Below are 16,725 nucleotides of genomic sequence, written 5' to 3'. Positions count from 1 at the left end.
CTCCTACCTGTGAACTGTTCTGGAGGGTGAACCCTTTATACACTGAGCCATCTCATTTGCCCATTATTCAAGTTTTAGATCATGAGCATGCACACACACACACAGATTATACAATGGAAAACGAAGCATGTGTGTTGGGTAGTGCATATAGCAAACAGTGTGCATGTGCTACAGCTGCACATTTATCCAGCCCTGTAGACATTTCCCATGCTCTGGGAGGCCTCATCAGTGAAGGAAGGGGCAGAGGGTTGAACACAGAAACAGTGTAAAAGCAGCAGTACCACTAGAGCTCAGTGAAGGGTCGAGCCAGTTACAAGAAGAAAGGAACAGATCCTTTCCCAGTGCCATTCATCTTCCTGTGTTAAGCTTCAGCAATGCTGAAGTCAGCATCTTCCTAAATCACCAACGGGAAGTGGGGGGCGGCGCTGAGAGATGGAGTAACTGCGCACCACGGGGCTGGGAGTGCAGCCCGTGCCTTCTGTTTTCCACCATCTTGTTTTCAGTGGAGCAGGTAAGATTTGGGCTGGACATAGCAGGCATGGGGTTTAGGCGTCACCTACATGGTCAAGACATAGCTGACCAAAGGGAAAGGGAAGGTATGCTAGGTAAAGGCAGCAGCACAGGGTTGGAGGCCAGCTCGGTGGTTTTCTTTCCTTTACTCAGTGTGTTAATGTCCCATTAACTTAGTCACAGAACTTAAAGCTATGTCACATGAATTTTGGCCACATCACTTTTGACACCTTACTTCCGATCAATATTTTTGTACAAATCTTTAAAACTGTATCTGTGGGCCAGCAAGCCATCTCAGTGGGGGAAGTGCCTGCTGGCAAGCCTGAGTTCCAGCTGCAGGACTCACCTAGCAGAAGGTAAGAACTGACTCCTGAACGCAGTCCTCTGACCTCCACGTGTGCCATGACACGCAAGTGCATCCATACACGGAACACATAAATAAATGTCAAATGGCCCAGCGCCTCTGATGGGCTCCTACCATTTAAGCACTCTTGGGTCCTTCAGGCTACGACAGGAAGTCTTTGGAGCAGATAGGCTTGGGCCGATTTGGAAGGATGTGAGCCAGGATTCTCTGAGAAGGCAGCTCTGGCCTCTGCCGGGCTCTCTGGACATCAGCACTGCGATGTTCCCTACTGGTAATCTCCCATTTGCAGGTTAGTAGTGCTCAGTGACAGCCCACCCTGGTGGGAGCCGCTGACTCCCGCTGGTTTGGTAAACTGTCTCATTCCTAATCTATTCCTGGTCTGAGCTGTGACCCAGATGCATTCATTCGAAAGAGGTCTCACTGGGTTTGCAGACAAAACTTCCCTCCTCTGGGACTTAGAGGAAAGACTTCATGTCACCATGGTAGAAAAATGGGAAGCACAGCTGTTTTTCAAAACAGAGAAGAGATGCCGGAAGCTCATGTGGTCTCTTATTCCAGAGAACTGGTCCTCGTGGTGGACTCAGATGTTGGATGGAGGAAGATCAGGAGTTTGCAACTAACCTGAAATACTCTAAGAAACAAAACAAAAAGGTAAATAAAATCAAACCAGTGGAGCTGGAGAGATGGCTCAGTGGTTAAGAGCACTGACTGCTTTTCCAGAGGTCCTGAGTTCAAATCCCAGCACCCACATGGGCCAACTATCTGCAGTGGGATCCAATGCCCTCTTCTGTGTGTCTGAGGACAGCGACAGTATACTCAGATACATAAAATAAATAAATAAATCTTTAAAAATATAACAAACCAGACTTACATTATCCACCCAGTTACCCAGAAATGCCCAAGGCCTGTCTATGTCTGGCTCCTGTATCATAACTGCAGTGCAGCCTGTCACCACTAGATGGCAACCACCATCCTAAAGTGGATTTCATCCAAGCAATTATGACTAGTATTTCAAAAGAATTGTTTTCAACCTGTAAGGTTGGGGACAATCTTGCCACTTTTCTGGTAATGAGGATGTGGATGTGTCAGAAAGTTTGTTGGTATTTAAGTTGATAATGTCATTTTGAAGAGAAATATTTTAATTATTTCTTTTATTTCTTTTTATTTTTGAGATTATACTATATTTCTAACATTTCTCCCTTTTCCCCTCCAAACACTCCCAGGGGGGAGAGAGAGAGAGAGAGAGAGAGAGACAGAGAGAGAGAGAGAGAGAGAGAGAGAGATTCCTAAATAACCTCCTCCTCAGTATAGCTACCGTTACTTGTTTTCAGGGCTGTTTTAGATATCTGCCTGGTTATCTTTCCCAGGGAAGACTATCTCTCCCACTCTCAGCGTTCCTTATTTGCCCGCAGTTCCTCGTGCGTGGTTGAGGCCTTGTGATCTTTCCCCCTTGGGAAGAAGTTTGACAGTAATGTCCAGTTCACTTGAGCAAATCCAGGTTTGAGCCATGGAGACTGCGACATTTGTTTCCAAGGCATGTGCACGGCCCCAAGGGCTTCCCTCACCTCATCCTCACAGTCCTTAAGTCGTAGCCTTTCCCTGCAGCTCACAAGTGAGAGGAACACTGGTCTAGACGGGGAAACTTGTCCAAGGTTCTGGAGCTAGCATTTGGCGGGGCCATGGCTGCCCTCCGCTTCCATCGCACTGCATGTGCTTCGCATGGACTGGCAAGCAAGTGCAGGGTGCTCCCCGCAGGCGGCCGGCGCTATCAAAGATGACCTAGTAATTCATTAGTGTGGCAGTAAATCATGAGAGGATGCCACAGTGCACCATTAAAGAAGCCGTGGCATGTGCCTTTAATCCCAGCACTCGGGAGGCAGAGGCTCCTGCGCAGATCTCTGTGAGTTTGAGGCCAGTCTGAAGTTCTAGGATAGCCAGGGCAGAAACTGTGTTTCAAAAACAAACAAACAAACAAGTAAATAAAATAAAAAACAATGCACTATACCCAGATGTATTCAACCTGAATAGATCTCAAAAACAAATTGCTAAGGGGTAGGAACTTGTGCAGAATACATGAGACCCTGGTTTAATTTCCAGCACTGAAGCCAGATGGTGGTGGTAGCCCACTCCTGTAATCCCAGCACTCTGGGAGGCAGATGCAGGCAGATTTCTGAGTTCGACACCAGCCTGGTCTACAGAGTGTGTTCCAGGACAGCCAAGGCTATACAGAAAAACCCTGTCTCGAAAAGAAACAAATCCAAAAAACAAAAAAATAAAAAATAAATAAAAACAGCAGATTTTTCTTATTTGCAGGGACCAGGACATGCCATAAATCTATAAAAGTATATGCGTATATGCTAGAGAGACCCAAACATGCTGGCTGGCGTTTGTGTCCTTGAGGAGGAAACAGCGTCAGGAGGACACACAGAGGCAGGTTACTGTTCTGCTTACTGAGTATTTCTCACCTACCATATAAGTACAGCTCTTAAGCAAAATGGGAGAAGCAACTCAGAATGTTGCTAAGTATTTATTGGATGAGTTGGGGGCAGGGCAGAAAGGAGTCAGTTCTGCCCGATTCTTAGGGCTGATGGCTTTAGAACGGTGTCCTGTAGGTGCCAGCCCACAGCACCTTAAGTGTTTTTTGTTTTTTTAAAAATAGACATTTGGCTAATCTCCTGCTTCACCTTTCCCAGTCTTGGGGAGGGAAGGGTAAGCTGTAATCAAATGTTAATTGCTCAGGTGGAGAGCAGCAGCGATTAGAACAAATTACCCCCTTCTAGTGCCTCTCCAAGGCGGGTAGGCAAATTGGTTACCTAGAAACACAGTCTCACTAACCAACCCTCTTCCTGTATTTGCCAAGGTCAACACATAAAACCACAGGGTCATCTGCTGACAAGTTTCCCTACGATGTAAAATAGGTTCACGGAGGTTAATGTTCTCCGATCATCACAGGCTAATGGCTGCAGCGAAGGGGTGGGGGTGGGGGGGAGTGATTTTGTATTAAACTGAACTTGTTTTTTTTATTGTCAGTGCCTTCCCTACCCCCACCTAATGCTATAAGTAAGAATGAGCAGTTACATCAGGTTGTGTGTAGTGCTGGGGACCAAGCTTCTACAGGCTGGGTAAATGCTCTATTATTGAGCTATGTCACCGGCCCTGAATTACACTGGAAAAGGGAATAGAGTGAGCTTTGTCTCAAAGCCTGGACTACAAAAGCAGCACTCTTGTATTCTTGTAAGGAAGCCGAGATGGCTCAGTGAACACAGACACTTGCTTTCAAGCCAGACAACCGGAGTTAAGTTAGAGTCCTAACTGGGGCTGGAGAGATAGAACTGGGGCTGGAGAGATAGCTCACAGGTTAAGAGCGCTTACTGGCCGGGTGGTGGTGGCACAAGTCATCTTTAATCCCAGCGCTTGGGAGGCAGAGGCAGAGGCAGAGGCAGGTAGATTTCTGAGTTTGAGGCCAGCCTGGTCTACAGAGTGAGTTCCCGGACAGCCAGGGCTAGACAGAGAAACTTTGTCTTGAAACTCACCCCCCCCACCACACCCCCCAAAAAGCACTTACTGTTCTTGTAGAGCACCCAGGTTCAGAACCCACACTGAATTTGTAACCACCTACAACTTCAAATTCAAGGTACCTTCTAGACTCGGTACACTCATGTGCACAACCTCTAAAACAGACATACACAACACATACACACACACACAATGACTAAATATAAAATCTTTAAAAATATTTTCATAGCTGGGCATAGTGGCACACGCCTGTAATCCAAGCACTTGGGAGGCAGAGGCAGGCGGATTTCTGAGTTGGCGGCCAGCCTGGTCTACAGAGTGAGTTCCAGGACAGCCAGGACCACAGAGAGAAACCCTGTCTCGAAAAACCACAAAAAAAAAAAAAAAAAAAAAAGAAAAGAAAAAAGAAAAAAAAAAAGAAAGAAAGAAAATTCATTAGATTTGTTTTACATGTTTGGCCACATGTTTGTATGTACACCACATGTGTACTTAATGCCTGTGGAGGTCAGAAGAGGGCATCAGATCCCCTGGAACTGGTGTTACAGGTGACTTATAAACACTGTGGGCTACAGGAAACTCAGGTCTCCGGAAGAGTAGCAAGTGTGCCATCTCTTCAGCTCCTAAAATGCTGTAGATACTAACATTTTATTTTAATTTGAGACAGAGTCTGGTCTCACTTATTGCCAGCCCAGACTTGCTTTGAATATTCTATACAGCTGTACCTAGTTGAGCCACGGCAATCCTCCTGCTTCAGCGTCCGGATTGCAGGTGTGCACTATCATACCACACTTTGACGAACTTTTAAAGTGGTCTTTTAAAACACTATGTTGTATATGTGTGGATGCACTCTGGAGGACAGCTCTGTAGAACTGGATCTCCTTCTACCATGCGGGTCCTGCGAATTATTTTCCTCTTGAAAATTGGAAGCTGCCAGTATCTAAATGACAGCTTACAACTGTCTGTAACTCTAATTCCAGGGGATCTGACATCCTCACACAAACATACAAGCAGGCAGAACACCAACGTACATAAAATAAAAATAAATGAATCACTAAGAGTTAAAACAAATCCAAAAAAAAATACTCAAAAACCCTATTTCACTGTGTTTTAATATATACACTAATTTTTAGAGCAGTGGTTCTCAACCTGAGGGTCGTGACCCCCTTGGAGGTTATCTACCAGATATCCTGCATCTCGGGTATTTACATTCGAATTCCTAACAGTAGCAAAGTCAGTTCTGAAGTAGCACGAGTAATTTTAGGTTTGGGGCTCACCACAAGAGGAACTGTACTGAGACCCGCAGCACTAGGAAGCTTAGGAACCGTTAGATTAGTACTATTAGTTATTCAAGCTTGGCTTTATTGAGCTATGCCTTTAATGGTGATCATTTCTTCTTGGTGAGCTCACTGTTTTCCCAGGTTGGCCCCACCTTGGGGTTCAAGAGGTCTTCCTGCCTCAGCCTTCAGAGCAGCAGGGACTGAATACATGTGGCACCATGCCTCACGGGTTTTGTTTGTTTTTCAAGACAGGGTTTAGCTACATAATGGTGCCCTGGCTGTCCTGGAACTCCCTCTGTAGAGCAGGCTGGCCTTGAATGCACGGAAATCTGCCTGCCTTCCCTGAGCGCCTGGATTGAAGACTTGCACCATCACCACCCAGCAGATTAAAAAAATTAAAAACAGTGAGTGAAGGTGCCCTGAGGGGCTAGCAGAGTGCCTCAGACCCCCTAACACTGGAGTCAGACTATTGTTAGCTGCCGTGTGGGTGCTGGGTAGCAACCTTCAGTCCTCCTGCTCTTAACCCTGAGCACTCTACAGAACCTCTCCTCCTTTAAAAATGTATATTTGGGGCTGAAGCAATGACTCCATAGTTGAATGCTTCCTGCTTTCAGAGGACCGGAGTTTGGCTCCCAGCATGCAGTCTGGTAACTCATGCTGCCTATACAGCATCTGATGAGAGGATACAGAGATCTGATGTCCTCTCCTGGCCTCTGCCAACCTGCAGCATACACTTTCAGAGACATATATTCATCAGACAAAAATTCAAGAAAAGAAGTCTTTAAACTGTCTGTTTCCCTCTCCTGAGATTGAGACCGTTAAGTGGTAGGTAGAAGTTAGCACTACTGTGGACAAGCTGCGGCCTGCATGGAGGGAGGCCTGCCTGAGCTGTGCTTCACAGTACTTATCACCAGAATTAACATTTCCAAGTCAGCCTTCAAACGGCCTCGACACCAGTGGCTGTCCAGGGAGCACTGAGACTCAGCTCTGTCGGAACTGCGGAGGAATCAGCTTTCTGGAGTGAGCAGCTATCGTGTCTCTGGCCTTCCAGCACGGATCACTGGTGGACAACCCAGACCTACAGCTAAAGTCAATCTCAATTCGGTAAATCTTTTTATAATCTATTTACTTGGCTCACTTGCTCTAGAGAACCCTGTAGATCAATCTCTCTATGTACACCCTGCTGACCTTGTCAGATAATCATGACTGAGTTCACTTAGGGCGCCTTCTTTGATGCATTTACATAAAAATTGAGTAAACTATTGGTAAACACTCAGTAAGCGGTGGTAACATTTCGGACTTAAAATCAAAGTGCAATGATTAGGCACAAAGCATGCCAAGGGTTTGCTCTCTAGCACTGCAGGAAATATATAAACAAATGAAAATAAAGTCCAAACAATTTTCAGGCCAATGAAATTACCCTATAAGTTCATATTTAAATAAAACACTTTATTACTCTGTCTTCTTTTTCTTTTCTTTCTTTTTTTTGGATTTGGTTTTTTTCAAGACAGGGTTTCTCTGTGTAGCTCTGGCTGTCCTGGAACTCACTCTCTAGACCAGGCTGGTCTCGAACTCAGAAATCCGCCTGCCTCTGCCTCTGCCTCCCAAGTGCTGGGATTACAGGAGTGCGCCACCACCGCCCAGCTGTCTTTTTCTTTTAAATAATCTCATTATTGCTCAGAGAATACTGTAGGAGAAAGTACTGTTGGAGTCAGAGGGGCATGAACCCCACAAAACAGCTCAGAGAATCAACTAACCAGGGCTCACAGGCACTCAGAGACACAGATCCAACAATCAGGGCCTGTCCTCGCCTGACCTAGGCCCCTTGCATGTGTTGTAAGGGGAGCAGTGGGAGCAGGGTTGGCTCTGATGCTTTGCCTGCTTTGGAGACCCTTTTCCTCCTACTGGGTTGCCTCATCCAGCCTTAATATGAGGTGGGGTACCTAGTCTTACTATAACTTGATATGCCATGTTTGGTTGATATTCCTGGGAGGCCTGCCCTTTTCTGAAGGGAAACTGAGGGGGAGCAGACCTGGGGAGAGAGGGGGGTGGGGGAAGAACTGGGAGAAGAGGACGGATGGGAAACTGTGGTTGAGGTTTAATATGTGAGAAAATAGTTAAATCAAGATGAGAGAAGTCAGAAAAAAAGAAGCTCATTATTCATGTATATGTCTGTGCATGAGTAGGTAGGTGTCCTCATAGGCCAGAGAGGGTGCTGGGTCCCCTGGAACTGACATTATAGACAGTTTTGAGCTGCCAGACACAGGTAATGGGAACAATGGTCCATTGAAAGATTAGGAAGCATTTAACTGTTGAATTAGTTAAATATCTTTTATTTTTTTTATGACTAAATGAAACTAAATGTGATTGTAGAACTTATAATTTAAAGTCAGTAGCTGTTACTTAAATGCTACTAGATTTACTTTATAAAATAGAAAACCCTCTCCCAAATCCAAGAGCAGCCAATGATTTCTATTACCTATCAAACAGAAAAAAATAATGGGTTATATCAGTGCTCCTCTTAGTTAGAAAGTTCCACAACACTGTTTTTTGTAGTCCATGGCCTGCTGACACCAGAAACAGATACCCAAACCCTAATGACGGTGCTTTCCACACCCACGCTTCCCGCTGCTGGGCTTCTCTGGTAAGGAAAGAGGCACAGCCAGTGATGTGCCGCGTGCCCAGCTCTCTCAGCAGCCAGGTTTCCTCAGGCCAAACAATCGATATGGATGAGTGTAAGAAGTTTCCCTAATGACACAGAGTGTATAAAGCACCTCTAGGAAACTGCAGCGCTGATGCCTACGTGCTTGCTCTCCCTCTCTACACCCTGGGGTGCGGGGCTCCTTCCACCCCTGAGAACTCTAGAGCACGCACAGCACATGATGCTTCACTGGTCTTCTGGTCTCAATTCAAAGACTGGGCATCCTGCCAGGGACCCACAGGTTTGCAAGAAGTCCAGAAGTCCCTGGGCAGCTGCCAATCCGAGTGCCCTCCTCTCAGGCGAGAAACAGCCAGAGGCCTTGCAGCTGGAGTCAGGGCTGACCTCCAGCCTCTCTTCTCAGTAGTACATCCATCCCACTACATCTTCAGCTTGTGTTAGTGCAGCCCTCAGATTTCGGCACTCCTCTTCAGAAACTCAGTGGATTTCCCAGACAGAGGGAATGCTCAGCATTTCCAAGTGACACCCTGGCTCTACTCCGGCTTCGGAGCACTCTGGCTTTTTTGCTTTTCTGTATATTCTTCTAGTCGAAGAAGCCACTTGGCCCAATACTTGGAACAGAGCTCTTCATCCATGAAATGAGGGTGGGCGGGGGACCCATCCTTATAGGCCACCACAATTAATCCACACTGAACCTAGGAAGAAACACAGCACAGCTCCAGTGGTTCCTCTTGTTCCAGGCACATGAGCCAGTGCTAAGCATGCTACAGCAGACTCTGCAAACCCATTTCTACGGTGCGCTGGTTAAAGACTGCACCAGAACACAGAAGAGCACAAAGATGGCCAGTAAACACTGAAGTATGGACTGTGCTCATGAAACAGCAAAGTAAGGCAGAAACAAACAAACAGCAGCCCAGGAGGGGGGGAGAGTGCTCTGTAGTGAGAGACCACTAAAGAGTAGTAAGCAGTGCTTTAAATAAAAGTAAAATCCAAAACACCAAAACAAGCTTATCATGCAGGAGCTCAGTGTTCTGACCTGAAAGCTGTAGTGGACATCATGATTTACGGCACCCATGTACGCCACAACTTGTAGTGGGTTGTCGTATGTATTTTGAATAAAAGGCTTAGGTTTTTCTGATGTCTTCCAATCAATCACACACAGCTTGCCCCTAAGGAGAATCCAGAGGAATTCTTTGTAAGTAACAGTTCAAACTGAAAAAGCTCAGGCCAGCAAGATGGCTCAACGGGTAAAGGCGCCCCACTGCCAAGCCTGCCGACCCAAGCACAGTGCCTGCGACTCACATGGTAGGAGAGCAAACTCCCAAGGTTGTTCTCTAATCTCTACTTCAAACCATGATGTGAGAACCTACACATATGTACACACACACACACACACACACACACATACACACACAATTTAAATAAATGCATGTGTGTAATTTAAAAATCCTGTGAAATAGAAAAGCTCCGAAGTTACCTCTTGTCTTACGTACTTTAGATTTGGTTCCTCAATGACTCTGCTTTTATCCTTTTTATCCTCCACTTTCTAAAACAGGCTTTACTTCTTAGGGTTAGAAAAGCATGGCAGGCATGCTCTTCATGCCTGTAATTCTAGCAGCTATAATGTGGAGGCAGGAGAATAACCATGAGATCAAAGCCAGCCTGGGCTACAGAGTGAGTTCTTGCCTTAGGAGAAAAGCCAGGACAGATAGAACTGGGTGTGGCTCAGCAACAGAGAATCCTATTACACAAAAAGCTTTTCAGGAGGAGTAGGAAGGACATTTTTGGTTCAAATAATTCTCTTTATTCCTTGTGACTTTCTTGGATCCCTTTCTTTCAACAGCTAACAGTAACTGAGCTTACACCTCTCCTGGTTTTGGTTAATCTTTTGGAAGCACAATATATCAGTAGTAAAGAACTCGAGATGGATTGAGACATGCTACGGCACTTCAACATGAAAGCTGAGTTCAATCAATAGGAACCTGTGATAAGCAACTTGTAAGCAAGGAAATCTGGAGCCTTGCCTAAAGGTTTATATGGAGAAGACGCTTCGGCACTCCGTCCATTCTGGTGTGATACCATACCCACTAACTTTAGAAGTGCTACCCACTCTGTTTAGAGTTTAGAAGAATACCCACTCTGATTTAGAAGATCAGAGTGTAGGGCCAGGCTTGGTGGTGCAAGTCTTTAATCCAGATACTCTGGAGGCAGAAGCTGGCATATCTCCATAATTTTGAGGTCAGCCTGATATACATAGTGAGTTCTAGGCCAGTCAAGGCTACATGGTGAGATCCTGTCTTAAACAAACAAAAAGGGTAGCTCTGTCACTTGGGACAACATGGATGAATAAAAGAGTATGCCACGTGAACTAAGTCAGGTTCAGAAATGACGTCAGTCACATGGGCATCCATAAAAGTTAAGTTCAGAAGCTGGGCATATGGCACACGCCTTTAATCCCAGCACTTGGGAGGCAGGTGGATCTCAGGGAATGTGAGGTCAGCCTGGTCTACGTAGTGAGTTCCAGGGCAGTCAGAGCTACATAGTGAGACTGTTGTCTCTAAAAACTTCCTACCTAGCCGGAGGTTCAAGTGCCACAGAGACCCCGCACTCTCCCCACATCCAGTTTTGGCTCACGTGCTTTATCTGGAATGGAGTATGTGCAGATGCTAGCAACTCTTGGAGTCTGGAGTGACTAGGAAAACAGTAACAGCAGCAACTTAGAAGCCATAGGAAGCTTTAGCTGGCTCAGAGTCCTTATCATATCAGCCACTGCCTGGAAGCCAGGAAGAGAGTAGATGTTCGGGGCCAACAGATCACTGTACAATCTTTGGGAAAACAGGAAAAAAGCAGGGGGAGGGGGAAAAGAAAGCCAAAAGAAAACAGCAGTGACTCAAGAGGAAACAGAGGTGAGCATTGAGGAATCACATTGGGTCTTGGAGAGGAAAGAGAAGGGACAGGCTGGAAGATAAGCCACGCCCCCGGCCTCTCGATTTTCATATGGGTACAGAGTAGGTGGCTCTCCTGTCTCCTGCCTCATTCTCACTTTTTTTTACTTTAAAAAAGCGGAGGCCAGAATTCCTTAGGCACATCTTGAAGGAGTTAAGAGACACTTGCCCCCTAGACAATCCTGCACCACCCTCTGGGACGGAAGGAGGCACCTGTACTTACTGGTACTCAGCCACACAGTCCAGCAGCCCTACGTACTTCAGGGCCTCATGTTGGACAGCACTCTCCAGAGCTTGCACACCACTGATTTCTTTCAGAATATGCTGGATGCTTTTGATGTAGCCACACTGAGGGTGCTCTTCTCCACCTTTTAAGTCCTCCTGGGGTGAAAGTATGCCTTCTAAGGCTTCATGGAACTGTTTGCCTTGTAAAAATACATCTAAAAAGAAATCGAGGAAAAATTAAAAAACAGAACCAACCAAAATTTAAAACTAAATACTACGTATTATATATAATATAAATAATTTAAATTATACAAAAATTATCTTTAAGTGGAAACCCCTTGGATACAAAGTTTCACCCTTTTTTGTATTTGTAGGCAGGGTCTTATCTGTATTGTAGGCTGGCCTGGAACGTGGGATCCTCTTACCTAAGCCTCGTGTGCTGGTGTATACCACTATGCCCAGCAATAGTCAGTTTCCTGTGAAACCCAATAATGCAACTTTTTTGAGACAGTTCTTATTATGTAGTTCTAACTGTCCTAGAACTATGTAGACCAGGCTGGTTTTGAACTCACAGAGAACTCTGCTTCCTGAGTGCTGGGATTAAAGGCATACATCACCATGTCCTGGCTTATCTTTAAAAAAAAATTTTTTAAAGAGTTTAGAAAAAAAGCACAGGACAGGAAGGCTGTAATTTTTTTTTTTGAATGTATAAGTATTTTGTCAAAATGTATTATCTGTGTACCACATGTGTGTGCTGTTGCCCAAGTAGAGCAGAAGAGGGCACCAGAGCTCCTGGAACTGGAGTTAGACACGGTTGTGAGCCACATGGGCGCTGGGAATCCAACCTGTGTCCTCTGGAAGAGCCACAAATGCTCCGAAGCACTGATCATCTCTCCAGGACCCAAGCTGTAAACCTTGGCAGCTGTCCAAAGGCGGGAGATGAAGAGGAAGACAGACAGGCATTCCTTTCTGAGATAGCCATGGGGGTTTGGCAAGTAGCCACATGGCAAGAGTGAACAAGCCAAAAGTATTAGAAAAACTTAACATAGGTTACAGTCAGAGTCCAAACCTGATCCCCCAACCCCCAAAAAAAGAAGGAAATGTATGCCTTTAGTCAGGACTCAGAAAGGTGTCAGACCTATCCAGAGCCTCATGTTGCTCAATTATAACTGCGTAGCCCTTAGGCTTCTGGGAAGGAAAAGCATATTATTTCTTAAGGGAATAATTACTTCTTTCATCTTTTAGTGTAGTTATACCTTCCTGAGGAGTGGTCTTTTAGGCAGGTTGACTGACCAGTTCAACAGGATCAACTCTTCCTGGTTTTGGTAGGTTGTAATATTAGGTCTCCACCCAAGCTGGAGGGAGAGTTCATTCTCTTGAGCAGAAGGAGATAACTTTCACTTAGTAGGCCTTAAAGGAGCCCTGATCAAGGCCGCAATAGCGATGTTTGTGAGGTACCCACTTAACCAACTCTAAGCCATCTCCTTAGGCCTCCTTATATTCTGTTCAGTTAAGAACAGGAAACATAAACATACTCAATAAACACAAGAAATGCTGGATAGTCACTTGATCCTTGATAAAGGAAAGAGAAAGAGAGCCGTGTTAAAGGGAGTGGCCTTGGTGCTGTCAAGCATTACTTAATTTTCAAACAACTCGGCAAGATAATGAATGCGGCTCCTCTAGCAGCCTTGGTTGTCCTATTAGTTTACCCAAAGCACAAGTACTCTGCCTCAAGTCTTCTGGCAGAGCAAAGACTTAAGCTCAGGGAACTTTATCTAGACACATACAGAAGCACAGGTTTGCAGGCAAACCGACAGGAAAGAGGAAAGCAATCTCATACAAATGGGGTAAAATTAAACCATATTAAGTCTGTCAAATTTACAAAGACTTGAAAGGTCAGTTCTACATTAGCAAAAATTAAAATTGCTTCTGGAAAGTTATTTGGGGATTAAATGGAATTCAAGTTAGGAGGTAAACTGTGAAGGCTTAAAAAGAAATTTAACCCTGCTAGAATTAAAATTTAAAGAGATGAGTGTTAGCTTACAGACTACTTAATGAATCAGAAGACAAACTTGTTAAAAATAGGAGGAGTTACCTAAGCAACAGAGTACTTGCCTAGTATACACGAGGCCAAGTTTAACCACTAACACTATCAAATAATAAAAAATTACTTCACCCACTGCCACACAATTTAATTCTCAGCTACAGACCTATCCTGGCTAGATTCTTCACGTGTGTGTAACTATGAACATTTAGATTTGAGGACCCCATGTACTCAGGAGCAGAGACAGGCAGATCTGAGTCAGAGGCCATTCTGATTTATAGAGTTCCAGGGCAGTCAGGGCAACAAAGAGAAACCCAGTTTAGAAAAACAAACAAACAAACAGGAAAGCAGAGACTAGTTTAGTAGTCGTCACTAACTATCTTGTGGAGGCATCCCAGCATGTAATCCTTGCCCCTGAGTCATGTCTGAAGAATGATATAAAGTAGTGAGTGCTTCTCAACCTTCCTAACGGTGCAACCCCTTAATACAATTTAATACCTCTCATGTTGTAGAGATTCCAACTATAAAATTATCTTCCTTACTACTTCATAACTGTAATTTTGCTACTGTTATGAATTGTAATATAAATATTTGTGTTCTCCAATGGTCTTAGAAGATCCTGTGAAAGGGTTGTTGGACCTTTAAAGGGTTGTGACACACAGAGTGAAAACTGGTATAAAAGAAAGCCTAAGTCAAGGAGCACCTACATAATTAAATGCTTATACTATTTTGATATTTTTTTCTAAGATACCTGGAAAGAAGGACAATAATTTTAAAATAAAGGTGCTTATATCACTGGAGGTACATATAGCATTCTTGGGGAAACAAAGGCTAAGGAATGTCTATATAAGCTCCAGTTTTAACCAAAGACCTTAGGAGACCAACGCATTCCCTCGTGCCAATGGTTTGCTTCCCCCTCCCCCACCACAAGGATCTCCTCATGTAGCCCAGGCTGGCCTGAACATGTGATCCTACCAGAGCCTCCTGAGTACAGGTATTATTGGCACACACCACCATATCTTTTTTTTTTTTTTAATTTACCCTTTTTTTGTTTGAGTTTCTCGAGACAGGGTCTCACTATGTAGCTCTGGCTGTCCTGGAACTCCCTATATAGACTGACTCAACAAAGATCTGTCTATTAGCCTGAGTGCTAGAACTGAGGGTTTGTGCCACTACACCCGGCTTAAAAGGACCTGCTTTAAGGAAGCTATCTTCTTCACTTGTCTAATAAGTCAGGTGTTGAAGGCTGCCAACACGATAAAAACACATTCTACCAAATTCTCTAAGAACTGGTAAAACACTGAAAAACACGAGAGTTGAAGGCTAAAGGTTATTTAACCAGTTCCTAGTCAAGAACATTTGATCAGTTCAATTTACCAAACTAGAAGCGGGGATCGTGTTCTAGATTGTGGCTAGTCAATTGATACTGATTAATAGAACAATGGGTAACCATTAAATTCTAAGAAAAAAAAAACTATTTAAAAACTAGACTTTTGTCAAGAGATGGAAAAGAATTGATAGGTTGTTTATAAATTATGCAAGTTTGTCAAATAATTTGATCTCTGTATTTCCATTTCTTTAAATGTAAACTACAGTTACTAGTATCTACGAGAATTAAGCGACTTAGCAGACATGAATTGCTCTTATTTGAAAGTACTTCCTCAGTAAAAATTTTAAGCCCCATTCTTTTGACAGAAATGCTCTATCTCCTAAAAACCAGTGACCACACATAACCAGAAGTAAGAGAATTACTTGAAGTATATTCTGCAAATCCATCTTCTCCCAGCTCCTGAACCATCCGCTGTTTCCACCTCTCCAAAAAAAAACTCTGTTCAGGTGGCATGGTCTGCTGAAGAATGCGGGTCACACTGGGTATCACATTTCTTCGCAAAGGGATCTTCAAAGGACTTGAAGAACCATTTGTGTGTGGTTTCACCTTTCTCTCTTCATTGAAGATAGGAAACCAGTGTTGTGGAACTCTTGCCTGTGACTCTGGAACCTTCCACTTACTCACAGGACCATAGAGCACATCATCTTCCTTGAACAAGGACTCTGGAGTCTGGACCGGGCCTCTGGACAAGACAGAGCGAACTAAACGAGAGTACTTCGCTTGGTCTACTGCTTCGTAAGAGTTTTTTTTCTTCTGGCTACACAAATAAGAGGAAGTAGAGAAGCTCACAGGAGGGCTTGGTTTTACAGAAAATCTGTCTAAACGGCTAAGCAGCCTGCAGGTGGTCCAAAGCGGTTTCATTGTTAGACTTTGCCCCTCTTTTCTATTCTGCAATGTTTAAAAGTGTGCTCTGTTCTTATCTAAAGGGGAAAAAAAGTGGTATTAGGTTTAAGACATATTAAAACCATCAAATTGAAAAAGTACACAAGAACAAACATTAAAAGTGCATATACTAAACTTTTGACGTTTCAAAAAAAAAAATCATTCCCTAGAAAGATTCATCAAATCGTAAGCACCATTTGTTAAATGTTAATGTGCTGGCCGTTTCAGATGTGACACCCTAAATTTTTAATCTGAAAAAATGTGACAAGGCCTGGAGGCACAGACCAGGAAACTTAGTACTTGGGAGGCTGAGGCAGTATGATATCGAGTCTTAAGGTTAGCTTGGCTTTGTCTCTAGAAACTACAAAACCCCCCAAACCAAACTCACAAGTCTTAACTAACAGTTAAACACCTAAATCTACATACCAAACTCTACTAAATATTTTGTGTGGGCATCTCACAACCTTTAAAAAGTGGGTGCTACTGGGACCCCGTGGTCGGCACATGTCGCAGGAGGGTCTGCACGACCCATCAACGTTAATTCCAGAAAGCGAGCTCTGCGGGTGTCTCCCATGGCTGCGACAGGACAACCGTGGCCCTTCGTGCCCGAATTTGGACCGGGAAGAGATTATCTAAATAGAAACTCATCGGTCGCTGTAGGGGTCTAGCTGTACCTGAGACGCCACCACGCTTTTACACCCAGACCACCAGCAACCTCTCGGGACCCGTACTTTTATTGGTCCCGCGCTTTCCCAAAGCGAGGCGGCCCCAGCATGCACTGCGGTGTTCACATCCGACCCGAGAGGCGCTATTCCCCTGAAGCAGAAGCGTGGGCACCGTCAAGCCGCGCGTTTTCGCTCTGGCGAGATCTCGCCTACGTCACCGCCGGGCGCCATCTTGGACTCTGGCTGGG

The 16,725-nt window shown here is 44.6% G+C and overlaps 1 protein-coding gene and 1 long non-coding RNA gene across 6 annotated transcripts; one reads left to right on the top strand and one right to left on the bottom strand.

The window, feature by feature from the left end:
* Positions 1 to 230: 230 nt before the first annotated feature.
* On the top strand, positions 231 to 15,343 carry LOC127685999 (uncharacterized). 3 transcript variants are annotated; one of them, XR_007977971.1, is made up of 5 exons: positions 231 to 511; positions 1,015 to 1,163; positions 1,433 to 1,525; positions 5,916 to 6,771; positions 15,236 to 15,343. It is a non-coding gene; the product is annotated as an uncharacterized LOC127685999 (long non-coding RNA). The 3 variants fall into 3 exon arrangements; XR_007977969.1 differs by lacking the exon at positions 15,236 to 15,343 and having other exon boundaries at positions 5,916 to 7,128; XR_007977970.1 differs by lacking the exons at positions 1,015 to 1,163; positions 15,236 to 15,343 and having other exon boundaries at positions 5,916 to 7,128.
* Positions 7,972 to 16,619, bottom strand: Mgme1 (mitochondrial genome maintenance exonuclease 1). 3 transcript variants are annotated; one of them, XM_052183787.1, is made up of 5 exons: positions 16,544 to 16,619; positions 15,293 to 15,850; positions 11,495 to 11,711; positions 9,363 to 9,495; positions 7,972 to 9,021 (listed from the first exon to the last, which is right to left on the bottom strand). In XM_052183787.1, the coding sequence occupies exons 2-5, from the start codon at positions 15,789 to 15,791 to the stop codon at positions 8,860 to 8,862; spliced, it is 1,011 nt and encodes a 336-aa protein (XP_052039747.1). In that variant the 5' UTR covers positions 15,792 to 15,850; positions 16,544 to 16,619; the 3' UTR covers positions 7,972 to 8,859. The 3 variants fall into 3 exon arrangements, with proteins under 3 accessions (XP_052039747.1, XP_052039746.1, XP_052039748.1); XM_052183786.1 differs by having other exon boundaries at positions 16,487 to 16,603; XM_052183788.1 differs by lacking the exon at positions 16,544 to 16,619 and adding an exon at positions 16,277 to 16,478.
* Between the last annotated feature and the right edge of the window lie 106 nt (positions 16,620 to 16,725).

Source organism: Apodemus sylvaticus, chromosome 5 (assembly GCF_947179515.1).
Source record: "Apodemus sylvaticus chromosome 5, mApoSyl1.1, whole genome shotgun sequence".
Classification (NCBI taxonomy): Eukaryota; Metazoa; Chordata; class Mammalia; order Rodentia; family Muridae; genus Apodemus; species Apodemus sylvaticus.
This window is presented reverse-complemented; position numbering and strand designations above follow the sequence as displayed.

Bases quoted from the DNA above. Each gene is read 5' to 3' on its own strand.
- Mgme1 (XM_052183787.1), bottom strand. From the start codon at position 15,791: ATGAAACCGCTTTGGACCACCTGCAGGCTGCTTAGCCGTTTAGACAGA. The intron at 9,496-11,494 runs GTAAGTACAGGT...GATTCTCCTTAG, and splicing joins GACTGTGTGGCTGAGTACCA to GGGCAAGCTGTGTGTGATTG. The intron at 9,022-9,362 runs GTCAGAACACTG...GTTTCTTCCTAG, and splicing joins ATGTCCACTACAGCTTTCAG to GTTCAGTGTGGATTAATTGT.